The sequence below is a fragment of the Aspergillus melleus genome, assembly GCF_016097325.1.
Source record: "Aspergillus melleus strain CBS 546.65 chromosome Unknown contig1, whole genome shotgun sequence".
Taxonomy (NCBI): Eukaryota; Fungi; Ascomycota; class Eurotiomycetes; order Eurotiales; family Aspergillaceae; genus Aspergillus; species Aspergillus melleus.
In genome coordinates, this window is record NW_025763370.1 from 2,086,126 (window position 1) to 2,112,593 (window position 26,468).

General features: G+C 53.3%; 10 protein-coding genes across 10 annotated transcripts; 7 read left to right on the plus strand and 3 right to left on the minus strand.

Moving 5' to 3' along the window:
• Positions 1-2,647: 2,647 nt before the first annotated feature.
• Positions 2,648-3,171, plus strand: LDX57_000744 (uncharacterized protein; the record flags this gene model as incomplete). Its single annotated transcript, XM_046082389.1, has 2 exons — positions 2,648-2,816; positions 2,899-3,171. Coding segments are annotated over 2 exons (387 nt in total), but the record flags the coding sequence as incomplete, so codon positions are not given.
• Positions 3,172-3,258: 87 nt separating this feature from the next.
• Positions 3,259-9,867, plus strand: GLT1 (glutamate synthase (NADH); the record flags this gene model as incomplete). The annotated part of the gene is made up of 4 exons (XM_046082390.1): positions 3,259-3,434; positions 3,532-3,572; positions 3,646-6,991; positions 7,053-9,867. 4 exons carry the CDS (start codon positions 3,259-3,261, stop codon positions 9,865-9,867), a joined length of 6,378 nt encoding a protein of 2,125 aa, XP_045938347.1.
• A 538-nt stretch (positions 9,868-10,405) lies between these two features.
• LDX57_000746 (uncharacterized protein) lies at positions 10,406-10,969 on the minus strand (the record flags this gene model as incomplete). Its single annotated transcript, XM_046082391.1, has 1 exon — positions 10,406-10,969. One exon carries the CDS (start codon positions 10,967-10,969, stop codon positions 10,406-10,408), a length of 564 nt encoding a protein of 187 aa, XP_045938348.1.
• Positions 10,970-11,453: 484 nt separating this feature from the next.
• Positions 11,454-12,095, minus strand: LDX57_000747 (EMI1 family protein; the record flags this gene model as incomplete). The annotated part of the gene is made up of 1 exon (XM_046082392.1): positions 11,454-12,095. The coding sequence occupies one exon, from the start codon at positions 12,093-12,095 to the stop codon at positions 11,454-11,456; it is 642 nt and encodes a 213-aa protein (XP_045938349.1).
• A 198-nt stretch (positions 12,096-12,293) lies between these two features.
• yme2 (putative RNA12 protein) lies at positions 12,294-15,115 on the plus strand. The gene is made up of 3 exons (XM_046082393.1): positions 12,294-12,562; positions 12,639-14,381; positions 14,438-15,115. Exons 1-3 carry the CDS (start codon positions 12,361-12,363, stop codon positions 14,989-14,991), a joined length of 2,499 nt encoding a protein of 832 aa, XP_045938350.1. The 5' UTR covers positions 12,294-12,360; the 3' UTR covers positions 14,992-15,115.
• A 344-nt stretch (positions 15,116-15,459) lies between these two features.
• On the plus strand, positions 15,460-17,232 carry LDX57_000749 (cytochrome P450; the record flags this gene model as incomplete). The annotated part of the gene is made up of 2 exons (XM_046082394.1): positions 15,460-15,713; positions 15,768-17,232. 2 exons carry the CDS (start codon positions 15,460-15,462, stop codon positions 17,230-17,232), a joined length of 1,719 nt encoding a protein of 572 aa, XP_045938351.1.
• Positions 17,233-18,560: 1,328 nt separating this feature from the next.
• ilv3C (putative dihydroxy-acid dehydratase) lies at positions 18,561-19,697 on the plus strand (the record flags this gene model as incomplete). Its single annotated transcript, XM_046082395.1, has 1 exon — positions 18,561-19,697. One exon carries the CDS (start codon positions 18,561-18,563, stop codon positions 19,695-19,697), a length of 1,137 nt encoding a protein of 378 aa, XP_045938352.1.
• Positions 19,698-20,054: 357 nt separating this feature from the next.
• mcl1 (WD40 repeat domain-containing protein) lies at positions 20,055-22,986 on the plus strand (the record flags this gene model as incomplete). Its single annotated transcript, XM_046082396.1, has 8 exons — positions 20,055-20,094; positions 20,172-20,329; positions 20,395-20,546; positions 20,609-21,552; positions 21,608-21,742; positions 21,798-21,929; positions 21,982-22,280; positions 22,333-22,986. 8 exons carry the CDS (start codon positions 20,055-20,057, stop codon positions 22,984-22,986), a joined length of 2,514 nt encoding a protein of 837 aa, XP_045938353.1.
• A 291-nt stretch (positions 22,987-23,277) lies between these two features.
• Positions 23,278-24,352, plus strand: LDX57_000752 (uncharacterized protein; the record flags this gene model as incomplete). The annotated part of the gene is made up of 2 exons (XM_046082397.1): positions 23,278-23,566; positions 23,625-24,352. The coding sequence occupies 2 exons, from the start codon at positions 23,278-23,280 to the stop codon at positions 24,350-24,352; spliced, it is 1,017 nt and encodes a 338-aa protein (XP_045938354.1).
• Positions 24,353-24,944: 592 nt separating this feature from the next.
• Positions 24,945-26,366, minus strand: LDX57_000753 (putative tetracycline transporter; the record flags this gene model as incomplete). The annotated part of the gene is made up of 2 exons (XM_046082398.1): positions 24,945-26,237; positions 26,298-26,366. The coding sequence occupies 2 exons, from the start codon at positions 26,364-26,366 to the stop codon at positions 24,945-24,947; spliced, it is 1,362 nt and encodes a 453-aa protein (XP_045938355.1).
• Between the last annotated feature and the right edge of the window lie 102 nt (positions 26,367-26,468).

Here is a 26,468-nt window from a genome sequence, read left to right on the forward strand (position 1 = left end):
GCATCGGCCGAAAGAAACTCCCTCTCGGGTGATCAGTCACCCATCTGTTTGGTGTCGGGACGTGTTCAGGGCTTCAGGCATGGTCAAACTGTCCCGATTATCTGCCCATCCTATCGTGAGCACCTGAATCACTCAATGATGTCCAATTGGTCTTGAGGTGCCTGCAAGACCCAACGTCATACTTACACCGTATGAAGTGGCGAAATCCCATGGTATCAACTAGCCAGCAAAAGAGCAGTAATGGATGATCTTGGGAGTTAAGGAGTGATGAACGTCGGTTTTTATTGAATTATCATTATTGTTATTGATTTAGCCAGGAATTGCTATTCTTTCCGGATATGGTCTGATCGACATGGATTCACATGAAGTACGAACAGTAACGGCCTCGTATCCCCGGGGGCTGGGTAATTATGGCATGATGATTGGCCGGGACCGGGCAAAGGCACAGGTAGCCACGGGTCACGGAGTGGATTTCCCCGGGAAAGGCCTTAAGAGGTTAAGGAGTTTTGTTTACTCGGGCAGATGGGTCCAGAGAGGGATGTCCGGGGGACCGAGTGAGAAGTTGAAGAATTGTCGTTGGCCATTTTGTACACTCTGATAGAGGGGAGGTACGGTAGTCTGATAGGGGCGCGATAAGATGTTTGATGACCACAAACGATGAGACGGTGAAACGTCCAGGGGCCAATGGGTGCACGGCTGGGCTTTCCTCGGTTGGGAGATGCGGCTCAGGAGCCCCGAAATCGGGAGGTGCACCTGCATTGGAGGGGTCGGACTTAGGGAGAGTGTACAGGGACTACAGGGGAGAGGGGAGGAGCGATAGGGGCCTTGCGGGATGGAAGAGGAAAAGCGTCCTTGGCCGTTGTCGGCAGGTGATGATTGCTCTGGGCGGACCGCCGGGCGTGGCAGGTATCCTGGGCTCCGTGCCAGTAATCCATGAGACTTGTCATGGCTGGCGGCTGCACATGAGCGTGGGGTCATGCAGGTTTTTGGATTAGGGTCCTTGGCCAGGGCAGCGTGTCCTCCATCCGTACTTCGTTTGGGGCTTTTCTTGGGGCACCCTTCCAGTTTTCTGGTCTTTTCCAGATCACGCATTATAGAATTCGTAAATTCTTACACGTTGTCGGAGTGCATGACTGACAAGGCCTTCAAACCATGCCACCAAAATCAGAACCGCAGATAAATGACTGTTGACCTACACCGTACGGAGTATAACGCCGAGTCCAGGGTATTTACAAATTCTCGAGCTCGGAAAATAATTTGTTATCTTACGATGTAGATACCTCCCTGATCTGACCATTCGGATGCGGATGGCATGCAGCTACCTATCGTGTCGTCCGTACCGCCAGATATTCTACCTCCAATTCTAGCCTCAGATTTGACGAACTCCCCCGATTTCGTTCCTCTCGGCATGTGATCCCCTAGGTCAGTCACTGCACGGTGTAATGATGCCGTCGTCTCCGGCATAATTGTCTACTATTGCCTTGGCGTTTGGCGTCCCTTACTGATTTGTGGTAGGCCATAGTGCCTGCCAAGGATCTTGGGCCATTCGAATCATCGTCTGCTTTCTTTTCTTTTTCTTGCCTGCCGGATCACCCCCTCCTTCATATCTCTTTTTTGGGGACACTTCCATGCGCACTCTAGCCTGCTTGAACCAACCGTTTCCGGTAAGATGTAGGATAAGCACTGCACCCTTGCGCCGGACCCACCTTGCAACATCCATCCAGTCGGGTTTCGGACTTGCCAAGGGTGAAATGAAATCTGAATGAAAGTACCCTACATAGTGCATGCATGCATGCTATTCGGACATTGAAGATGATTACCAAAGGGCCATTGCGATTATTATCCGAGGTGCAATGACATGGACACCTTCCCCGAAGTCGGTTCGGGCCTACAGAACTTTCACCTGTCTCTCGAATCAGGACCTCAACAATTAGCAGAATGATCCTACCTGGGTAGTGAACTTGTGGTTCTATTCTCCCGCTAGATGTATACCTTGATCTTCGGTGGCTTCCATTTTAATCCAGCGCATACGGAGGAACGGTGTGAAATCAATCAAGAATATTGACTCCAAGCCGGCATCGGTCACCAGGTTGGCCTCTGGGAGGAAACGAGCGGGAAAATTACCAGATACGCGACGATACCGAGCTGCGTTAGCGCCAGTTGCCCTCGACGGTTTTTCCCTTTTAAATTGGAATTTAAAGCCCGGGCCCCACCGGGTTGGATCTTGACGTAGTGGAAACCTAATCTTTTGGCCAAAAGGTTGCTAATCCTCCTCGCTGATTGGCCGCCCGTGTCTTATCTTGACTTTAGAGTAAATCCCCGGTCGATGGACTGCATGATTCTTTACTGGTTTACTGGCAAGTCCTCCTGGATTTCACGAGTCAATCGTCTATTCATATATCAATCGTCTTCAATTGAAATTAGAAAAATAAATTTAAAAGTATTAAGAAAAAGAGGAAGGATGGGGGGCACACCCCCCCCATTTGCGTCAACCATCCTACTCCAACCAAGGACGGAGAGCGCCGAAAACGCTCTATAGCGCCAACGGAGTCTACTACGCACGGTAGTAATATTATGCCCAAATGCAGCTTCGGATGGATGTCTAGAGTCAGCCCTTTTGCGCCCCTCCCTCTTTCCACCCTACAGGCTCTACGGCGACGTCCTTGCTCAGAAAGACAGAAGGAAAGGAAACGAAACGAGCTGCAATTTGCCACGGACTCCCCACAATTGTAATTTGGTCCTTGGCTACTATTGTTTGATCGGAAGGCACCAAGTAGCTTACCTGCCTAGCTCCGAGTTCTACTCTACATCGTACGGTGGGTTCTCCTTCCTACGTCCATTCGTCCAGCGCCAATAACAAATACATGTTCATCCATGTACACCTCGGAGGTGAGCCAGTGAATTCCCCGGACCTCTGCCTCCCGCCCTCCCGCTCCTGCTACCACCTTTCCCTTTCCCCCCCTCCATCCCGCCGTCTTCCCTCCCTTTTCTTTCTTCTTTCTATCTTTCCCCTCTTCTTCCCTTCTTTCATCTCTTTCGGAGCAAGACGCTGGGTCATACATTACTTCTCTACTGTCCTCGCCCGCGTTGTTGACCGTGAACATACTTATCAGTGACGACATTTGACTGTCCTGCATATCTCTTATCTATTCGTAACGACATCCCGCCCTGAGTTTCGCGGCGGTCGCAGTCACTCACTGAAGCCAACAACCCCCCCTAGTTTCGTCATTCCAATTTCTGTCGGTTGCCGGCGGAAGAATGGGTCTGAACCTGGAGGAACTCTATGGCCAAATTCTAGAAGAAGAGCAGCAACCAAACGAATACTCGGAGTACAAACCAAAGCAAGGATATGGCTGGGCAAATGCTCTGCCGGAGCGGCAGGGATTGTACAATCCCGAATATGAGAAGGATGCTTGCGGTGTAGGCTTCGCTGCGTAAGTGCCCAGGCGCATCCAAACCGTCTTGTCGCCAGCCACAATCTTCAGTATCCCAACGCAGTAATCGCTAACCCACGTTTCTCTCGGTCTTCAGTCATATCAAGGGCAAGCCTAGCCACAAAATTGTCAGCGATGGTAGGTGTCTTTGCTCGCGCGATCCTCGCATGAATTAGTACATGGGATCCTGACTAACTGAACTTCGTTGTAGCTCGCAACCTGCTTTGTAACATGACGCACCGAGGTGCCGTGGGCTCAGATGCCAGAGATGGCGACGGCGCCGGTGTGATGACCAGTATCCCCCACAAATTCTTCATCAAGAATTTCGCTCGCGACGTTGGGGTCGAGCTTCCGCCGCTCGGACAGTATGCGGTTGGCAACCTGTTCTTCAAGCCCGACGAGGAGTCTTTGAAGGAGTCAACTGCATCGTTCGAAGAAATTGCGGTCTCTCTCGGCTTGCGAGTGCTGGGCTGGCGTGAGGTCCCTCGTGACTCAACCATCTTGGGTCCTGCTGCGTTATCGCGGGAGCCTATCATTCTGCAGCCGTTCGTGGTGCTGAAGTCCGCTTATGGCGATGGAAACAAGCCGGAAATTACCGATTCAGAGTCGTTCGACGAGAGAAACTTCGAACGTCAGCTTTATGTGCTTCGGAAACGTGCCACCCATGTCATTGGGCTGGCAAACTGGTTCTATCTGTGCTCGCTCAGCAACCGAAACATCGTGTATAAGGGTCAGCTGGCCCCCGTTCAAGTATATCAGTATTACCATGATCTAGTCAATGTGGATTACGAAGGCCACTTCGCCCTCGTGCATTCTCGTTTCTCTACCAACACATTTCCCTCGTGGGATCGCGCACAGCCCTTGCGCTGGGCCGCTCACAACGGTGAGATCAACACCCTACGAGGCAACAAGAACTGGATGCGGGCAAGAGAAGGCGTGCTCAAGTCCGACATTTTCGGCGATGAACTCGACAGCCTCTACCCAATCGTTGAGGATGGCGGCTCTGACTCCGCGGCCTTCGATAACGTTTTGGAGTTGCTGATGATCAATGGCGTGTTGTCTCTACCGGAGGCCGTGATGCTCATGATCCCCGAAGCGTGGCAAGACAACCCGGCCATGGACCCGGCCAAGGCCGCATTCTATGAGTGGGCTGCGTGCCAGATGGAGCCATGGGACGGACCTGCTCTTTTCACTTTCTCTGACGGGCGGTATTGTGGTGCTAATCTGGACCGGAACGGATTGCGTCCTTGCCGTTTTTATGTGACAGACGACGACCGTATCGTCTGCGCGTCTGAGGTTGGTGCTGTGGACGTCGACCCCGAGCGTGTGGTCCAGAAGGGCCGCCTGCAGCCTGGCAAGATGCTTCTAGTCGACACCGTGGCTGGCCGCATTATCGATGATTCCGAGCTTAAATACACGGTTGCCCACCGCCAGGACTTCACCACGTGGCTGGATAAGGAACTTCTGAAGCTGCCCGCCGTCAAGGAGAAGCTAGTCGAACAAAACATTGACCTTCGTTATTCTATTGACGAGACCACTGTGCAAAATGACCCTCGTCTCAAGGCATTCGGATATTCCTTCGAGCAGGTCAGTCTGCTTCTTGGACCGATGGCTGCTGATTCCAAGGAGGCTCTTGGCTCGATGGGCAACGACGCTCCATTGGCCTGCATTGCCGAGCAACCTCGTCTTCTCTACGAATACTTCCGCCAACTCTTTGCTCAGGTGACCAATCCTCCGATTGACCCGATTCGAGAGGCCGTGGTTATGTCGCTGGACTGCTACGTTGGCCCTCAGGGTAACCTCTTAGAAATGGATCCCTCTCAGTGCCGTCGCCTACTGCTCCCTTCACCCATTTTGAGCATTCCTGAGTTTAATGCCCTGAAGAATATCAACCAGGCTCACAAGGACTGGACCGTGAAGACAATCGACATCACTTTTGAGAAGGCAAAGGGCGTCCCGGGATACATCGAGGCGCTTGATGCCATCTGTGATGCCACGAACGATGCGGTTCAGAATGGAGACAAGGTTATTGTGCTTTCTGACCGTGCAACTTCCGTCGACCGCGTTCCTGTTTCTGCTCTCTTGGCGACTGGTTTGGTTCACCATCATCTCGTCCGTAACAAATGGAGATCCCTTGCCGCGCTGGTTGTAGAAACTGCAGAGGCGCGTGAGGTGCATCACATGTGTGTTTTGGTCGGATACGGTGCCGACGCTGTTAACCCATACCTGGCTATGGAATGTATCATCAAGATGAACCGTGAAAACCTGATCCGCAAGCAGCTCTCGGATGAGAAGGTCATCGAAAACTATAGGGCTTCTTGTGACGGCGGTATTCTCAAGGTCATGAGCAAAATGGGCATTTCTACTCTGCAATCCTACAAGGGCGCTCAGATCTTTGAAGCGCTCGGTATCGATGATAGTGTCATTGACCGGTGTTTCGCAGGAACTGCAAGCCGTATCCGTGGCTTGAACTTTGAACTCATCGCCCAAGATGCGTTTGCCTTCCACGAACGTGGTTACCCCTCTCGCTCGGTCACTGAAATCCCTGGCCTTCCGGAGTCCGGTGAATACCATTGGCGTGACGGAGGCGAGGAGCATGTTAATGATCCCGTTAGCATTGCGAACATGCAGGATGCCGTGCGTACGAAGAACGACAAATCTTATGAGGCCTACGCCAAGGCTGAACATGAGCAAATCAAAAACTGTACGCTCCGTGGTATGCTCGATTTTGATTTTGAGCAGCGTACGCCTATACCAATTGACCAGGTTGAGCCCTGGACTGAGATTGTTCGCCGATTCGTCACCGGAGCTATGTCTTATGGATCTATCTCCATGGAATCTCACTCCACGTTGGCAATTGCCATGAACCGTCTTGGTGGCAAGTCTAACACCGGAGAAGGTGGTGAAGACGCTGAGCGAAGCAAGCGCATGGAGAACGGGGATACCATGCGTTCGGCTATCAAACAGATTGCTTCTGGCCGATTCGGCGTGACATCGCATTATCTGGCAGATGCCGATGAGCTGCAGATCAAAATGGCACAGGGCGCTAAGCCTGGCGAAGGTGGTGAGCTCCCAGGTCATAAGGTCGTTGGCCCTATTGCCCACACACGTTACTCGACTCCCGGCGTTGGCCTGATCTCGCCGCCGCCGCACCATGACATTTACTCCATCGAGGATCTGAAGCAGCTTATTTATGATCTCAAATGCTCGAACCCCCGCGCACGTGTTTCTGTCAAGCTCGTCTCAGAGGTCGGTGTGGGAATTGTTGCCTCTGGTGTCGCCAAGGCTAAGGCTGACCACATCTTGATTTCGGGTCACGATGGCGGTACTGGTGCCTCTCGTTGGACTGGTATCAAATATGCCGGCCTTCCGTGGGAGTTAGGCCTCGCCGAAACCCATCAAACCCTTGTCCTGAACGACCTGCGTGGTCGTGTTGTTGTCCAGACTGACGGTCAGATTCGCACCGGTCGTGATCTTGCTGTTGCTTGTCTCCTGGGTGCTGAAGAATATGGTTTCGCCACTACTCCTCTCATTGCTATGGGTTGTATCATGATGAGGTTCGTTCACTGTCAAGGCTTCGCCGCCTGTTTGAACTTATTGTGCTGACTTATTAACTAGAAAATGCCACCTCAATACTTGTCCCGTGGGTATTGCTACCCAGGACCCAGAGCTCCGGGCCAAATTCTCTGGAACTCCTGAACATGTCATCAATTTCTTTTATTACGTTGCCAATGAAATGCGTGCGATCATGGCAAAATTGGGCGTGCGTACTGTCAACGAAATGGTTGGACGTGCCGAGTTGCTCAAGGTCAGAGACGACATCCGGACTCCTAAGCAGGAGAAGATTGACCTGTCTCTCATTCTTACCCCGGCTCATTCGCTTCGCCCTGGAGTCGCTACGTACAATGTCCGCAAGCAAGATCACCGTCTGCACACTCGCCTCGACAATAAGCTCATCGCCGAATCCGAGCTCGCACTCGAGAAGGGCCTCCCTTGCAGGATCGAGTGTGACATCGTCAACACCGATCGCGCCTTGGGTGCTACCCTATCATACCAGGTCAGTCGCCGATTCGGTGGTGAGGGCCTTCCCCAAGACACAATCCACGCAAACATTAAAGGCTCCGCTGGTCAATCCTTCGGTGCCTACCTTGCACCCGGTATAACTCTGGAGCTTGAGGGCGATGCCAATGACTACATCGGCAAGGGCCTGTCCGGGGGCCGTCTCATAATCTACCCCCCTCGCGGCGCCGCTTTCAAGGCAGAAGAGAACGTGATCGTCGGTAATACTTGTCTTTACGGGGCGACTCGTGGTACTTGCTACTTCCGCGGTATGGCTGCTGAGCGTTTTGCCGTCCGTAACTCGGGTGCCACCGCCGTTGTGGAAGGTGTTGGCGACCACGGTTGCGAGTACATGACGGGTGGCCGCGTGCTTATTCTCGGATCAACTGGCCGTAACTTTGCTGCCGGTATGTCCGGTGGTATTGCATACATCCTAGACAAGAACCAAGACTTCCATTCGAAGGTGAACATGGAAATGGTGGAAGTATCTGGCCTCGAAGACCCTGCTGAGATTGCCTTCGTTCGTGGCCTCATCGAAGACCACCACCACTATACTGGCTCGGAGTTGGCAGCTCGTGTACTTTTGGACTTCACTCGGGCCCTTCCTCATTTTGTTAAAGTGCTGCCTACCGATTATAAGCGGACGTTGGAGGAGGAAGCTGCTAAGGCCGAGGCGGCCAAGAAGGCCGAGTTTACGCTCCCTCGACTTCCCAGCACCCCAGCGAACGCGGAGAAGCCCAAGGCCGAAGCCGACTCGAAGAAGGCCGAGATGCTGGACATCGAGGACAGTATCAGCGACTCGAAGACCGAGAAGAAGCGGTCGGCTCTCATCCTGGACAAAACCAGGGGCTTTATGAAGTACAACCGGCGTAGCGAGAAGTACCGCAACCCTGCCACCCGTACTCGTGACTGGGCGGAGCTCTCCAATCGCCTCAGCGAGGACGAGCTCAAATACCAGTCTGCTCGTTGCATGGATTGTGGTGTGCCCTTCTGCCAGTCGGACACCGGTTGTCCGATTTCCAACATCATCCCTAAATGGAACGAACTAGTGTTTCAAAATCAATGGCAAGATGCCTTGAACCGTCTACTCATGACCAACAACTTCCCCGAGTTCACTGGCCGTGTCTGCCCTGCCCCTTGCGAAGGTGCTTGCGTCCTAGGAATTAACGAAGACCCTGTCGGTATCAAATCCATCGAATGTGCCATCATTGACCGAGGGTTTGAGATGGGCTGGATGGTTCCTCGTCCTCCTCCAAACCGCACCGGCAAGACCATCGCCGTTATTGGATCTGGCCCTGCTGGTCTTGCAGCGGCTGACCAACTTAATCGAGCTGGCCACAGCGTGACTGTTTACGAGCGTGCTGATCGCATTGGCGGCCTGCTCATGTATGGAATTCCTAACATGAAGCTTGACAAGAAGGTCGTGCAGCGGCGTGTTGATTTGATGGCCGCTGAGGGCGTTAAGTTTGTTACCAGCACTCCCGTCGGTCCCGAGCACGAGGTTTCTTTGGAGTCCCTGCGCAAGAGTAACGATGCTGTTATCATTGCTACCGGTGCCACAGTAGCACGCGACCTCAAGGTCACCGGCCGCGAGCTTGATGGTGTGCACTTTGCCATGCAGTTCCTCCACCAAAACACCAAGAGTCTCCTCGATTCTAACCTGGCCGATGGGGCGTATATCTCTGCCAAAGATAAGCACGTCGTGGTTATTGGCGGTGGCGACACTGGCAATGACTGTATTGGCACTTCTGTTCGTCACGGTGCGAAATCCGTCACCAACTTCGAACTATTGCCTCAGCCTCCCCCTGAGCGTGCCCGTGATAACCCGTGGCCCCAGTGGCCCCGGATCTATCGCGTGGATTACGGTCACTCTGAAGTGAAAACTCACATGGGCAAGGATCCTCGCGAGTATTGTGTCATGTCCAAGGAGTTCGTTGACGACGGCAGTGGTCGCGTCAAGGGTATCAACACCGTCCGTGTCGAATGGACCAAGAGCGCCTCTGGCGGATGGGATATGAAGACTGTCGAAGGGAGCGAGCAATTCTTCCCTGCCGATCTTGTTCTTCTCTCCATGGGTTTCCTCGGTCCCGAGGACCGCCTCCTGGGCGATGAAATTGAACGCGACGCTCGCAAGAATGTCAAGACACCTCCTGGCCAGTACAACTCAAACGTCCCCGGCGTATTCGCCGCCGGTGATTGCCGTCGCGGTCAGTCCCTCATTGTTTGGGGCATCAACGAGGGTCGCATGTGCGCTCGCGAAGTCGACACCTACCTGATGAACACCAGCTCTCAGCTTCCCGTCACCGGTGGCATTGTTCGTCGACCAGCGATCGATGCAATTCCTCAGGGTGTTGCTCAGACTGTTTCCGCATGAAAGAATCGCTCAAGCCCAAGGCGTCTGTGCAGCAGGACTGCTTCCGGCGACGCCGAGTTTTGTGTATGTTTTACGACAAACGAAGATGACAGCGACCAATGAATACCAATTTTATGTTTAAGAATTCTGCTTCATATTGAATCGTTCCGAAAATGCTGGAGGGGGTTTATATCTATGGCAGCTCATGGCTTATGTTACGTGGAAATCATTCTTAGTTCCTGGGTGATTTGGAAATGGGCACGGTTGTATTGATATTCTTTCTTTTCCACAGGTTGCCAGCCTTTCCAATTCGTTTATCTTCTATCTCTATCCTTTCTGTTTCTTTATTTTTCGGTGATGGGTGGACTTGCTTTTGGTTATAGCGAATTCTCTCGAAACTGGAATACAGAGGCGCCCGAGCGTTTGGTTTTGTTCTCTCATTCTTCTCACAGTTTATTTTCACCGTACATATATCTCCTCGCAATCTATTTTATGGTTAAATTGTTTGGGCCTGCAAATCAATTCTTATTGGGCTCCCACAACCTTGACCCGACACAGATCAATCAAATTCGGTTGTTCGACGACGCCTGAGCATTCTAGGCTCACTGCTAGGGCCAGGAATCGACTCCAAGGACAGGTTATCCAACTGATAGGCCGATTCAAGAACTTTTCGCGTCAGCTCATTGCGGACAGATTGCTCTTCCCACTGCATTATGAGGTCGAGCGCCTCGTCTCCCATGCTGCGCATGTCCCCTATGCACTGGTAGGTAAACTCCAGCCGCTCGTCGGCCATGCCAACCATGCGCCACATATTATGCCAGAACATCTCCTGGTCGAGTCTGGTGGGTGGCTTCAGAATCGATTTGCCAGGACGTCGGCTTGAGGCACGGCCTCTTAGGGGGTAGTATCTTCCCCAGGGCAACGGAGGTATTTCCGCCACTGAGCCCCATTGAACGGTTTTCTGAGGCACACGGGGGGCGGAGGAGCAAGACGGAGGCCTATTATCATATTGTGAATGCACATAAAATGGTGACTCCGGGGGTGGTGAGGTTGACCTACGTCTCCGGGGTTGAGAGCGTCGGAGCTGCTTAAACTCCTGGAATTTAGATGCGAGTCTATGCATCGAGAGACTTCCTGCTGGGTAGATCCTAGGATGGAATAGCTTCTATATGACAGGTCCTCTTGTTCTGTCTGTCGGTCTCTCGCTGCACCTTCTCTTTTTCCTTTCCTTCCGGGTTTATTCGAGGTTATATATGTGCAATTTCCGGAGGGTAACTCCCTTAACGTCTATAGTATGAAGACCAACAGACAAAGGACAAAATAAAGAGGCCTTTGTCGATCCAGGAACTCATCGTTTCAGAAACAAGGACATTACGACTGCCGCGCACCCGGGTTTGTCCTTCGATCGCAAAGGGCGTGTGGGATAAAAGTGCAGTTCAGAGAATCAAACAAAGACGAGAAATAGCACAGACGCTTTCTTCAAGATGACATGACATGAATGAGATTATATTATACAAAGCCCCCTCCCTCCCAACAGGGAACAGGCAACCATTGTGGCAAGAGAGACAAGCCTCCCCAAACCGCGCATTGTCCTCTCCAGCCCCAAACTAAACAGCCGCCGCTTTTTGACGGGCCTCTTCCTCAGCCTTCATTTGCCTCTCCAGCGCGACAAAATCGCCCCCAAAGGCCTTTTGCACCGGCTCCGTCCGCAAATCCCAGACATCCTCACTGCTGGGCCCTGTCTTGAATATGATCGCCTTCATGCGGTTGTGGTCGCGGATGGCCTTCTTGCGCGACGCCTCAGACCACGTCCGGGTCTTCATGCAGAGCCAGAAGTTATCCCAGTGTTCACTACACGACCGGAGCTCGCCGTATCGGTAGACGTTGACGAACTGGCCGCCGAACGATTGGCAGAAGAACGCATAGTCAAACGCGGAGCGGCAGGACATGGTGTCCGGGTAGAGGGACTCGGGGGCAATCGAGGACGACGGCGTCGTGGATTCGGGGCCCGATTCTGTTGTGGATGATGTCTGTTGCGAGTCTTTTCGAGAGCCGCTGTTGATGTCGCCTTCTAGGCTGGCGAGCAGTTTCTTGAACTCCGCATCGGCTTGTTCTTCGCGAGTCAACGGCGGCGGCGGCGGGGAAGCGGGCGTTTGAGGGTCTGACGGAGGCTGTTGTTGCGGAGGGGAAGGTGTTGGAGGGAGCGGAGAGGTCTCCTTGGGAGGCGAGGAATTCCACAACCAGCCCATTGTGAATTAGATATGCAGAAGGAGGGTGAGGGTCGAGAGCGTCTGGGATACTTTTGAGAGCGGAAGAATCGCGAATTCCATCGGACAGAATGTAATCTTACCCAATACCCGCCCGTGACGGTAATTTGCGGAGGAACTCCACCGACGGCGGTAATAAAACCGGTTATGTCTCGTATCCGCCGGGCTGTCGACGTCACTGCGCCCGCTCGTCATTCCATCTCAAGAACAACCAACTCTCAATGCCATTCGAGGGGAGTCTTCGATCATGCGTGCATTGTATGTTCGAGAAAGGAGGCCTCTTGTCGCCTCACTGTCCCAACACTGGACGAGGTCTGCTTCTGCCTTCTCCGCTCGGCGCGAGGTGATTCGACGGCGGAGTTCTAGTACTACTACTACCTCTCATGCCTCATATCTGGAGACCGGGCATATCGAGGTGGGCGAGAACGAGGGTCTAATATTCGTGAACAGTAAGGACTACTTGACTTTTACGGTAGCAGAGCTGTCGACTTGTGGTCTTCAATAACTGATCGTCTCTAAAACCAGATATCTTCCCATCAAGGTTACAGTGGGTGTTACAGGGGCCACTCCGCACCACAAGGTCATACGAAGAGGCCTTGAAACGCATCAATAGACCGCAACTGGCGGCATCTGACCCACTACATATCATTCGCCGCGTTTTCCCAGAAGGTCTGGATCTGGAAATCCAAGAAGTCGTCCCACGCTTCAGAGAAGGCGGCTCTTTTGTCAAGTACGCTCGTAAGGCAGGACTGAAAGACGTCGACATCGAAGCGGCCATCAAGGCGAACTTGGAAGAGCATCCCATTAGACCATGGTTCAATCCATTTCAGAAGGTCCGGGTTGCTCGCGTTCTGGGTCGCCCGTGGATCGAAGACCTGTATCGCATCCCGAGTAAGCGACTGAGAGTCGAGTTCTTGCCGGGATCCGCCGACGGATCCGCGGTGGATTTGACGACCGAAACCCTCTATTCGGCCTTTCGCAGCTATGGGAAATTGAAGGATATCGAGAAACAGCCGTCGGACTCGAAGGTATCGCCCAGGTATGCACAAGTCGAATTCTCGCGCCCGATGTATGCGGTCATGGCCAAGAATTGCATGCACGGATTTGTTGTCCCGGAGGAGGCTGGCGGCGGCAAATCGGGCACGAGGATCAGGATCATGTACGAGCGAAAGATCAAGTGGACTATGTTCAAAGACTGGATTGTGAACCATCCAAGGCTTGTGATTCCTGCCGTTGCCGCGCTGGTTGCCGCCATCACGGTGGCTGTCTTTGACCCCATCCGCACGTTTTTCATTGAAATGAAGATCAAAGCAACCCTCCACGCCGAAGAGAACGATGTTCTGCGATGGATCCGCAAGCAAGTCAGCAAGGCCAATATGATCTATTTCGGTGATCGTGGTGCCGACCCGCGGGGGCTCACGGCCATCTGGGAGGACCGCCAGGCGGACATCTCACAGTTGCGCTCCTGGTTGACGGAAAACGTTGAGACTTTTATTGTCGTTCATGGCCCTCGGGGCTCGGGCAAGCGGGAACTGGTTCTGGAACGTGCCCTCGAAAATTACAAGTACAAGATAGTCATCGACTGCAAACAGATCCAGGACGCCAGAGGTGACACGGCCAAAATTGCGCGAGCGGCCAGCCAAGTGGGCTATCGACCGGTATTTTCGTGGATGAACAGCATTAGTAGCTTCATTGATCTCGCAGCGCAGGGCATGATTGGAACCAAAGCTGGATTTTCGGAGACTCTGGATGCGCAGCTCAGCAAGATTTGGCAGAACACCGCCACGGCTTTGAAGAGGGTCACGCTGCAACATAGGCGAAAGACCGACAAGGACTTCCATCTGTCCGACGAGGAGTACCTCGAGGCCCATCCCGAACAGCGACCCGTGGTGGTTATCGACAATTTCCTACACAACGCCTCGGAGAATAGCGTGGTGTACGAGAAAATCACCGAGTGGGCCGCTGGACTGACAGCCGGCAATATCGCTCATGTCATCTTCTTGACAACGGATGTCTCCTTTGCCAAACCTCTCAGCAAAGCCATGCCGAACTCGGTATTTCGCATGATTTCTTTGGGAGATTGCTCCCTGGAAGTCGGGAGGAGGTTTGTGCTGAACCATCTGGGCGATGGAGCAAGGATTGAGAACCAGCAGCTTGGAAGCAAGACGGGCCCCGAAGATCTTGACAGCTGCATTGAGATGCTAGGAGGCCGTGTCACGGACCTTGAATTCATGGCACATCGCATCGAAGCAGGAGAAACCCCCCGAGGTAAGTTGCTCAACCCGCGATCATTCACGGCCAATAACCGGCTGACAACAGTCTAGCTGCCGTCAATCGTATTGTGGAGCAGTCCATCTCCGAAATCCTCAAGATGTTCATCTTGGGAGTGGAGACTGGGAGTCGACAATGGAGCCAGGAACAGGTGTGGACTCTGATCAAGATGCTGGCACAGGCGGAGGATGGAGAACTCTCCTATAGCCGAGTGCTCCTCTCAGATCTGTTCAAGGATGATGGCGAGACCGCCCTACGAGCACTAGAGCAGGCGGAGCTCATCAACATCGCCTCGGTCAGCGGCTCCCCTGAGACGATCAAACCCGGCAAACCAGTCTACCGCACCGTGTTCAAAAGGTTGACCCAGAACACAACGCTGAGCAGCCGCCTGGACCTGGACATCTTCTCGGAACTCATCCGCGCGGAAAACAAGAGCATCGCCAAGTATGAGCAGGAATTGCAGCTATTGGGGTCGTTGCCAAAGCAGCCGCGAGAGCTCACGCCGAGAATCCAATGGCTTCTGCAGAAAGTGTACAGTTCTCAAGACAAGATCAGCAAGTATGAGACGGACAGTGCGGTTTTGAAGAAGATCTTGCAGAGCCAATGATGAGACCATGAATGAACAAACGAGTACATGATGGATGTCAGTTGCTCAGTATTCTTAAATTCATTAGTTTTCAGTACATAGTCATGAATGATCAAACCCTTCTCAGGTATTTATTTATGTGGAGATGATTATGAGTGAATTATGCACGCTGAGATAAGCCGTAATGTTACGGGTCATAAATACGCCACGCTATTCTTAGAACTTCCAAGGTTCCTTCGGCTTTCCTCCACTTGCGGCTGCGGTCCAAATCCCCTTCCCTTGGATTCTGTTGAGATCATATCAATTTGTTCTTCATCTGTGTTTATGTTTCGGATGTTGGAGGTTGTGAACTCTTCCACATCATTCCTTTGTCTTCCCCCTTCCCCTTTTCCCTTTCTTTGATTTCATTTAATGGCTTCCCCACCGCCTGTTTGAATCTCGTTGCCCTTGAAAACAGGACAAAATAATTAAATCAATAAACAATTCACCATGGGTAACCAGGTTCGATCACCGGACGGCCTGGTCCGCAACATCCAAGAAAGCGTGGTCGAATTGGGCTGGCCGGGGTTCTTCGCGGTTCTTCTCTTCGTGTGCATTTCCACTCGCATCATCACTGGCCTGCAAAGTGGAAAGGCTGAGAATGAGCAACCACGCAGAGTCCGGCTGGTGCCGTACTGGTTTCCTTGGATAGGCCACGGCTTTTCCTTTATTTGGAACCATGTTAGCCTTGTGGGTGGAGCCAGGTGAGTGTTGTGTCTTGAATAGAAGCACGACAGCTAGCTGACTGTCTGATTCAGGGATCGAATGGCTGAGCCCGTGATGGGCATCTATATGGGCGGGAAAAAGCACGTCACTGTAACATCGCCATCTTTGGCCAGGTCTGTAATGTCCTCGCGAAGTGCAGGCTCGACTGCCTTGGTCCACCACGCGCTAAAAGCCGTCTTTGGTGACCGAGGACCCCTGCGCAACCTGGACCCGGCCAACGCTGAAAATTATCACCATGCCATTCCCAATACTTTCAAGCGGGAACCATTCTTGTCGGAGGCGTCCGCGTCGCTTGTACGTGCGATAGAACGCGATTCTCCCAAGCTGGTGACCTTCTGCCACAGCGTGGTGGATCAGGAACTCTGGGAGCGCAACAGTGATCTGGAAGTCGTGGATTCCAAGGGCAAGCAGGCTTGCGAGGTGAGCCTTTTTGCTCTGCTGAGGAACTTTGTGGGACATGCCACTACGACTACTCTTATGGGACAAGCTATCTTGGAAGAATTCCCTACCTTGTTAGACGATGTCTGGAAACTGGATGATTGGTTTCCCATCATGGCGCTGGGGCTGCCCCGCTGGATAGTGATCCCGGGACTTCCTGCCGCGTATGCAGCGCGTGACCGTCTTCTTGGGGCCCTTGCAGAGTTTCAGCAAGCCTTTAACCATTGGGATGACGGCGTAGACCCCGGCATCAAATTCCGAGATCTTGACGATGTATGTGAACCGATTAAGCAAAGAATCCGGCTGTCCAAAAGCGCAGGACTTTCGCCGCAATCTAGCGCCCCGGGTCATTTGTCTTTACTCTGGGCCATGAATGGCAATGCGCCTAACATTGTCTTCTGGCATATTCTTCGCCTTTTCGCGGACCCAACCCTTCTGGCGGATGTTAGGAAGGAGATTGCCTCTTACGTGAAGGCCTCGAGGCCCACACCGGAAGAGACTGGGTTCCCCTTCCAGGAAGCCGCTAGGATTTCCATCGATGCTGATGGCTTGTTCAAGTCCTGTCATTTACTAAAAGCTAGCTACTATGAGACTTTGCGCCTGGACACGGCCAATCTCTCATTTCGAGAATTCACTTCCGATGTGACAATTTCCGAATCTGAGGCGGACGCCAAAATCGCTGGCTCAGAGCAACCTCGGTCCTACCAGGTCAAGAAGGGAGCAAGCGTTGCCATCTCTCACGGTGCCATTCATACCGATCCGCGGTATTTCTCGAATCCATCCCAGTTCGACCCACTCAGATTCATTCTGGCAGACCCCCAAACCGGAGCGAAGCAGGCAAGATTGCATACCATCAACCCTTTCGGTCTTGGGCCGTCTGACTGCAAGGGAAGAGCCTTTGCAGAGAGAGAAGTCTTGTCTATGACTTCTGCAGTTATCTCTTTGTGGGACATTGAATCGGTAAATGGAGAAGACCTTAGTCTGCCGGCTCATAGATTGTCCACCGGCGTCTACTTGCCTAAGAAAGACATCAGGGTGCGGGTTTCCGCGCGTGTTTGATCGAGAACGAATCCAGAGGGGTTCTTGTTTATTTCTGGTTTTTCCCCCGGCATAAAGCGTATAAATAGTGGTCTTGGTCTATAATTTTTGATGACTGTTTGGGTTCTATTTCTTCGAGCCGGAGTCTTGATTTTCTAAGGGTTAAGCTGTATCTTCTTGGGAAAAAGTCGAATTGGATAATTGTATTTCTACTATGCATTACTCGGGATCAAGTTGGATTCAAGCTCAAAGATTGGTGGTCATTTCCCCTATGATGACATGCCAGCCCTTGGCGGCGTTCCCAATGGCTTTTAAGGTTAATGTATGCGAGAGCCAAGTCATTATGAGGAGAAAGATTTATCAGGAACCAATAAGCCCGAGGTTAATGGCATTGCCAACCTGTTGACAATGCGGAAAAATATCCGGATTGCGGAGTTTCGCCGATGAATCAAACGATACTTGAGCGTCCGATCACCTCATCGCTGGGAACTTACTCGAATCGACGACCCATCTTTTGGATAGAGCAAGTTCGGACGACCCTGGATTGCAGCGATGGGAGATCAACACCAGCCTACCAGTCAAGATTATGATCTGTCGACACCAGTGACATCCTCTTCAGGTCTTCGCCAAGGGTTGACTGCGTATGGGGACGCGCATTTCTCATTATTCCTTAGGAAAGTCTTTATAAAGGCACTGGGATACTCCGACGATGCTCTCTCGCGCCCTATCATTGGAATCATCGACACGTATTCCGGATTCAACCCCTGCCATGCGAATGTACCGCAACTGATAGAGGCTGCGAAGCGAGGAGTTCATCTCCATGGCGGGTTGGCCGTTGAATTTCCTACAATCAGTGTCCATGAATCCTTTTCGTATCCTACCAGCATGTTTCTCCGGAACTTGATGAGCATGGATACGGAGGAAATGCTCCGTGCTCAACCGCTGGATGCTTGCATTATGATCGGAGGTCCGCCCTAACTCTTTGCCCTAATCCCCAGCCAAGAAGTATAGCTGATCTAGTACAGGATGTGATAAAACAGTGCCTGCTCAGTTGATGGGTGGCATATCTGCAAACAAGCCTATCTTGCCGCTTGTGACGGGACCAATGCTGCCAGGCAACCATCGAGGTCAAAGGATAGGAGCATGTACTGACTGTCGGAATAACTGGGCCGCATTTCGTGCGGGGGACATAGACATCGAGGAGATTTCTGCTATTAATGAAGAACTTGCTCCAACGGTTCGTCCACCACCCGGATTATCGAAGGTCCATTGGCCCTTGTGATTCTTAACGCTAATCAAGCGCTTGCCGTCAGGTCGGAACGTGTGGCGTGATGGGTACTGCCAGCACAATGGCTTGCATTACTGCCGGTCTGGGGATGATGCCACTTCGAGGGGCTTCGGCTCCTGCAGTGTCATCCGCACGGATCAGAGTAGCAGAGGAAACTGGAGCAAATGCTGTTTCTGTAGCAGTCGGGCGCCGAAAGCCCCAAGACATACTCTCTAAAGAATCCTTCATAAACGCGATCACAGTGCTACAGGCCATTGGTGGGTCAACAAACGCCGTAGTACACTTACTCGCCATTGCGAACCGGCATCCCCAAGTGAGTGGCGTAATAACGCTCCAGACCTTCGAGGAGATTGGCCGGGAAACGCCCTTACTGATTGACCTCAAGCCGAGTGGGGACAATTACATGAATGACTTCCACAATGCCGGTGGCATGCTGGCTTTGTTGCATACCCTGCGTCCGCTGCTTGAGCTTTCAGCCATGACCATCAGTGGCCAGACCTTGGGTGAGGTCTTGGATGCTTCTACCTTCCGCACCTTTCCACTCTCGACACAAATCATTAGACCCCTTTCGGATCCTCTCTACCCAAACTCTTCCCTTGTTGTCCTTCACGGGAACCTTGCCCCGGATGGCGCCATCATGAAGGCTTCGGCATCCAAGGATCGCAGGCTACTGTCTCATACGGGGCCAGCGGTCGTTTTTGAAAACTCAGCCGACTTAGCGAGAAGGATCGACGATCCAGAACTTCCCGTTACCGCGGACTCAGTTCTTGTTCTCCAAGGGATAGGCCCCATTGGTAACCCCGGTATGCCCGAAGCAGGCCTGATCCCAATACCACGCAAGCTTGCTTCGGCAGGCGTGAAAGACATGCTGCGTCTTTCGGACGGTCGAATGTCTGGGACAGCTGGAGGCACAATTATTCTTCACATTTCTCCGGAATCCGCACTGCCCGAATCGCCGTTCGGGGTGGTGCGGACCGGTGACCTAATCACCTGCGACGTTGAGCAGCGCATTCTGCGAGTGGAAATATCAGACGAGGAGTTGACGGCGCGTCTTGTCGAGCGAAAATGGCGAGCCTTGGAGAGCAAAACCACTGGCGGACGGCAAGGAAGAAAAAGAGGCTACCTTGGCCTGTACGAACGCAGCGTCAACCAAGCGCAACACGGGGCAGACTTTGATTTTCTTGCGGCCAATGAGTAGGGTCTTTGATCTATAGTTTATAATAAGGGTAGGACTAAAGGAATACCACCTGTTGAAAAAAAAAAAAGTAATAATAATAACAACAAAAAGCGGTTGAGAAGAACGAGCAAGAAGGACAAGAATCAAATGGGCTGAAGAAGCCCTGACCCCAAGCCCTAAGCCCTTTATACTACCTGATTAGGTTAAACATCAGCGGAGTCGCGACGCGTCTCGGCGCGTGAAACGTGAGACTCCGCGGCTGCAACGAAGACGACTTGGCGGAGTTGCGATCCTACCAGCGACCAGTGGCCGTTTGGCTTCATATCCCCAGACCCATTCCTCACCCTCTCCTACTCTCTTATCAATCTGACCTCTACAATGGCCTCGGAAGCCATTCGTCCCAGAGGCAGGCCCGCCCGTAAGTAGAATCCACCCATTGATAGTCCCTCCCGCTGTTACTGCGGCTAACCCGTGCCATTCATCCATGATTTATAGACACGCCCGGGACTACTGTCTTAACGTATACTCCGAACGGCCGCCACGTTGTCACCGGTGGATCAAACTCTGCGATTCGAATCTACACTGTCGGACAAGATGGAGAGCCCAAGACGGTGGACGAAGGGGTGGACGGTCATCTCGGAATTGGCGCCACAGTATGCCTCGCACCCAATCTATATCGTTTGGGAGAAGAAGCACGAAGCTAAAAGAATATGGATAGAATGACTCCTTTATCATGGGCGCGGAAGACGGCACGGTCTGGCAATACGAGGTCGGATCCGGCAGAATGGACAAGCTACTTGTTCGTTGCGCGCTCCCGGTCAGAGATATAGCGGTTTCTAAGGACGGGGAATGGGTGGCTGTGGCCAGCGAGTTAGTGACTACTTGGGCATGATGACATGCTGTGAACTCAGTATAGCTAACTTACGACGCAGTGAGCTTACGGTGAAAATCGTCAACCTTGACGATATGACGAAAGTGAAATATCTTCGCGAGCAAGCCAAGGGAACGAAACACGTTACCTTTGATCCTAGCGGGCGCTACGTTTCGGTTTCTTGCACGGACGGCATCGTTTACATCTACTCCCTCCTCTCTGAGGAGCCAGAGCTTGTCCGAAAACTTGACGGGGTAATCCAGCGACTTGAGGCGGAGGACGAAACAACATCGCGAGTGGTTTGGCATCCGGACGGAACCGCGTTCGCAACTGCGGAGGCTACGCGGGATATTTCGATCTTCTCGACAGGCGAGTGGAAGAAAGAGAAGGTCTTCTCGGGCGGCCACAACGGAACCGTTACCGCGATCAGTTGGTCCCCCAATGGAGCACTTCTCGCAACCGCTGGTGCCGACGGGCAGGTGCTGCTCTGGGAGACGAAGACCCAGAAAGTCGTGAAGAGCTATGATTTTTCGAACGTGATCAATCTAGCCTGGCATCCTACGAGTAACTCCCTCTCCTTTACAACCTCGGACGGAGAACTTTTCATATACGACGGGATCGTACCGCGGGAATACCAGCCGCTCCTCCAGAAGCCGCTCCAGGCTGCCCCGATCTTCCCTGGTCCGCTAGCCGACATCTCCGATAATGTAAGGCGGCCGATGGTGAGCAGGCCTAAGGAGGCCGATCGAAAAGATCGCGCAGGGTCGCCGGACTCCCTTGATGATATCCTTGGTTCCGACCAGGGCATGGAAGACTTCGTCGACGATGACGACGGGGCTGGATATGCAGAGGGCATGAATGGGCTCGGGAAACGATCAAATGGACATCTGGACGATATCGAGGGACACGCTGACAAGCGGCTATTGACCTCGTTCTCCAAGCCCAAAATCCATCAACCTCTTCAACCTGGCAGCACTCCTTGGCGCGGGAACCGACGGTATCTCTGTATGTGTCGAACCTGTCATCTGATTGTTGTTTCCCGTAGGCTGACTGAAACTAGGTCTGAACCTGACCGGCGCTGTGTGGACTGTTGACCAGGAGACACACAATACCGTGACTGTGGAATTCTACGACCGGGAGATGCACCGTGATTTCCATTTCACCGATCCGTATCTTTATGACCGCGCGTGTCTAAGTGAGTCAGAACTAAACACTTCGACGCACTGAATTATACTGACTATAGATCTAAGACGAGCACGGTACACTCTTCTCCAACAATCCAACGGATGGCAGCCCGGCCTCGATATTCTACCGACCACATGAGACGTGGACGACGAGAGCCGACTGGCGAACCCAGCTGCCCCAGGGGGAGCTTATTCGAGGTAAGAATATGTCAGCTCACCAGTTTAAGGCTCACGCGACTAATTCGGACAGCGCTGGCGCTGAGTGATTCATACGTTGTCGCCGTGACGACGAAAGATTACGTCCGTGTATACACGCTATTTGGCACACCATTCAAGGTCTATCGGCAGAAGAGCCCGGCCGTGACCTGTGCGGCTTGGCGAGACTACATCATGACCATTGGAAACGGGCCATTGGGAAGCGATGGTCGCACTGCCAGCCTGCGGTACACGGTCGAAAATGTCAAACGGGATGAGGTTTGTCAGAATGAAGACGTGGTCGCCATTCCGGAGGGATCGGACCTACAGAGCGTTTTCTTCTCCGATTCAGGTGTGAGTTGTCCACCAAGTCGAACTGATTATCGAGACTATGCTAATTTGGCAGGACCCTTGCATCTACGATTCGGAGGGTGTACTTCTCGTTTTACAGCACTGGCGCAGCCCAGGGCAAGCACGATGGGTGCCCCTCCTTGACACCAAACAGCTCGAGCGTCTGGCGACGGGACGCAAGGAGGAGACGTACTGGCCCGTTGCTGTTGCACAGGATAAATTCCACTGCATCATCCTCAAGGGTGGAGACCGGTATCCATACTTCCCGCGACCATTGCTGAGTGAATTCGACTTCCGCATCCCCATCTCCGACACGCCTGGGAAGAGCGCGCCAGATGCGGATGCTGCCGCTGACGAAGGAGCGAAGCACGAGGAAGCCTTTGTCCGTGGTAATGTTATGCTCTCGCTCTTCCAGGATGTCTTGACGTCGACGAATGCGACCGCCAGCCAGCGGGCCGAGCTGGCACGGAAGGAGCTTGAATTGGACAAAATCCTCCTGCAACTGCTGGCGGTTGAATGTCGCGAAGGAGAAGAACGGGGAATGAAGGCATTGGAACTAGTCCAGCTCATGAAGGACCGCAATGGCAAGATGGTCGAGGCGGCCGTCAAGGTTGCGCAACGGTACGGGCGCGGAGTGTTGGAGGACAAGATCCGCGATCTGGCGGAGCGACGGTATATGGGAGAAGGTGATGATGATGAATTAGCATGACGACGTAAAAGAGTATGATACCAGAGATTCTAGAATGCGACATCAATAATAATCCATCTATGTTGATTTGCCGATTCCCGAAACGGCCGGGTTTGTCTGGTTTGCCGGGGCGGGCCCAATCGGGCAAGCGAGTGGGTCCAACGTCATCAAGTCGAAATTCCATGGATTCTCAATGGCTTCATCCTTCCTCCTCCAACACATGGCTGCCTCCCCGTTCCCTGCTGTCGTCGCGCACGGCCTGACTCTCGCTTATCACCATCAGCCCATGTATCAAGAAGCTTACTGCCCGTGATGCCAAAACTGGTCCCTTCGGCGGTGTCTACACGCCCCATTCGCACATGTCTTCATCCTCCCCGTCCAGTCAATTCCCGCAAACACTTCTCGTCGCTTTTCCGGCCGTTAGCGCAAACCCGGCAACAGGGTCTATTTCCCCCCGAACCCTGGCAGCAAAGTCCCACGAGCTCGCCGACGCTGTTCTCTCAAACGGGACTCAATCAATCCCTGCCTAATGAACAAGGCAAAGACTCCAACGGCGGTGATCAAAAGCCCCCGGATGAGCGGGTTCTCAAGCTCGGGAAAAGTACATGGCCCCGTCCTTACTTCAAGACCTTCTCGCTGACCAAGTTTCACGACTCTAGCCCTCCGCATTCTCTCCCCGCTCTTACCAACCCTCCTCGTGAACCCGTTGCCATCGTCCATCCTCTCGCCCAGCGTCACCCTCCACCTCTTCCCCTCGACACACCCACACTTACCCACAGTCAAGGGGCGAACGCTGTACCGCGCAGCGCTATGGACCGTCCCTGTAGCATGGAGCAGCCTGCCCTTAGTCGGCAACGTCAAGCTCCAGATCCTCAGCGAGCGCATGGTCCGCGCCGGAACGGTGCTGGACCCCGAGCGATGCGGACATAGTGACGGTGGCGACGAGCGGCTCGTCGTGCGATGGCGCACCGAGCCCCGGCGCGACGACCACCCACAGCTCCCGAGCTTTGTGGGAACGACTCGAAGTGGCGGCGAACAGCCCGGGCCCAGCCACGCATCGGCGTCGAAGAACGGCATCAACAAAGGTCTGAGCGTGCTGTTGGGCGGCGATGCGCCGATCTTCAAGCTCGCCAAGGAAGAGCAGTTCACGGGCCTGTTCATATTCTCGTTCGACGAGGAGGGCCGCGTGCTGTCGCATACGATCGAGCATGCCGATAACGCCACCGGTTGGGAGCGCACCGCTAAGTTCGTCACTTTGACGGATTGGTTGATCGGAAAGGCGAGAGGGTCGTTGGATCCCCCTGCTGAGCCGGGCCTGGCTATCCAGGGTTGCCAGCAGTTCGAGAGTTCTGACGCGAGGGACAGTTCTCGATCCTCTCGTCGGTGATGATCAGGTAATATGTGCTCGCTCTCTGACTTGCTTTCTCTTCTTTCCACTTTTCCTACCATCTGCAGCATTATAAGGACCGATCTATTTGATTTGGACGTGACATATCGATGTCTCTTGATTTCTTTTCGCCTCTCTCTTGTGGCTTATCGGTTCTTACTGGGCACAGTCTACTATGCTACTATGGGGGCGCATGTACCGGGAAACGATGATTCGAAATCACCTTTCTGGGGGGTTCTTTCTTTGGGCCGGTTCTCGCGCGTACTGATCATCTCATCTCATCTCATCCTGTATTTTTATGATTTATTTTACATGTATACTATACCCAGCAATACAGAGGTTCAGTCGATTGTACCATGAGGAAATGATGCTAAGGTGTGGAAGCGCGGAGTATGGATTTCACATTAATATTCACAGCCACTGACCCAGCAGCGGCATTTTAAGGAAGCAGCACTCGACGTCGCTGTGCTACAGTCGAGAGGATGCCAAGAGCAGAGTCCAGTCAGGACTCGATATAGGTAGAAGTAGTTTCTCTGTATATATAAGACGCGACACAACATGATCGCCGATACACCACGAATCCACCACAACTTTAAGCCTTCTTCTTCTGAGCAGGGGCGACCGGTCCGACGGGCGGCGATTTAAGCGTAGTGAACACCGCCACGCAGACAACCGCCATGACGAATCCTCCGGCGGTGTAGACGATCTCCCGCCCAACCCACCAGAACAGCGAGCAGAAGAGCACCGGGCCCGCAGCGCGACCGACCTGTCCCCAGCTTCTCAGCCGGCCCAGCACGGCTCCGCGCTCTCCCTCCTGGGCCTCCAGACTGCCCAGGCTGTTCAGACCGGTGACCACCGTGGCACTGGTGACGGCCAGCAAGCTACCGGCCCCGTACAATCCTGCCAGAGTCGAGACATGTGCAAGGAGGAAGAACGAGATAGTGCAGGCGACCACGCCGGTACGCACGATTGCCAGCGGGGGCAGTCGCCGCACGACGGTGCCTTGGAGCAGCGAGGCGATGAGCCCCATCATGGACAGGAGGCGACCGTTCAGGGCAGACGGGCTGCCGGAGCCTGCGGCGTAGAAGGTGGCGGTCAGGAACGGCAGGGAGAACTCCATGCCCGAGAAGGGGAGAAGGAAGAGGAAATGGATGGCGTTCAGAATGGCCGGCTTGTTTGTATGCTTGCGCGGGGAGGATGATTGGGTCGCACTGTCTGACGGCGTGGCGGTGGCTCCGGCTGGGGAAGAGGTCGCGTGGCTGAGTTTGGTGAGACGAGGATGTGTCTCGGGAAGACACAGGTACAGGTAGGTAGTCTCGACGACGATCAAGAGGAGAGACACGCCCGCCGCCGTTGCGAACGGGTTTGCGGCCACCGTTGTGATGTTCGAAAGGGCCGCTCCCAGGGCCGGACCAAAGGTAAACGCAATGCTGAAGCAGGCACCCACCAGAGCCATGGTGGAGCCGCGTTGACTCGGATCGCTGATGTCCGTGGCGATGGCGTGGGCGAGCTGTACATTGCCCTCGCTCAGGCCACCGACGACGCGACTGGCCAGGAAGGTGCGGAAATCGGTCGCAGCGACCCAGAGGGCAACGCTAAGAGTGTTGCCCAGCATCGAGTAGAGCAGAGCAGTCCTGCGGCCATGTTTGTCGGAGAGGCGGCCGATAAAGGGGGCGGCGATGGCCTGAAGCAACGAGAACAGTGATCCGAGGGCACCTCCAAGAAGGACAATGTCATAACGCGAGTCAATGGGTTTGGCAAACGAGTTCTTGTAGGCGTTGAGGTAGTGGAAGACGCGATTCAAGAGTGAGTCCGGGGAGGGGTCTTGGTTGCGGTAGAAGGTGAGCAGGGACGGGAAGAGCGGGAGAATGAAAGTAAAGGATATCTGCGAAGCTGGTTAGGACGGTTGCGCCGGATAAGATTGCATGAATTGGCAAATTCTTACCAAATCCAACAGCAACGAGGTCATCAAGACCTTGAGGATCTTCTTCCGCTGATCTGCGGCTAGCGCCATGGTGGTCAATTGTAGGAATGGGAGAGGAAAAGAGCGAGAACCCAGGAAAACCGGGAGATAACAAGACAAGGAAAGAAAAGAAGGAAAGGAATGGATGAATCA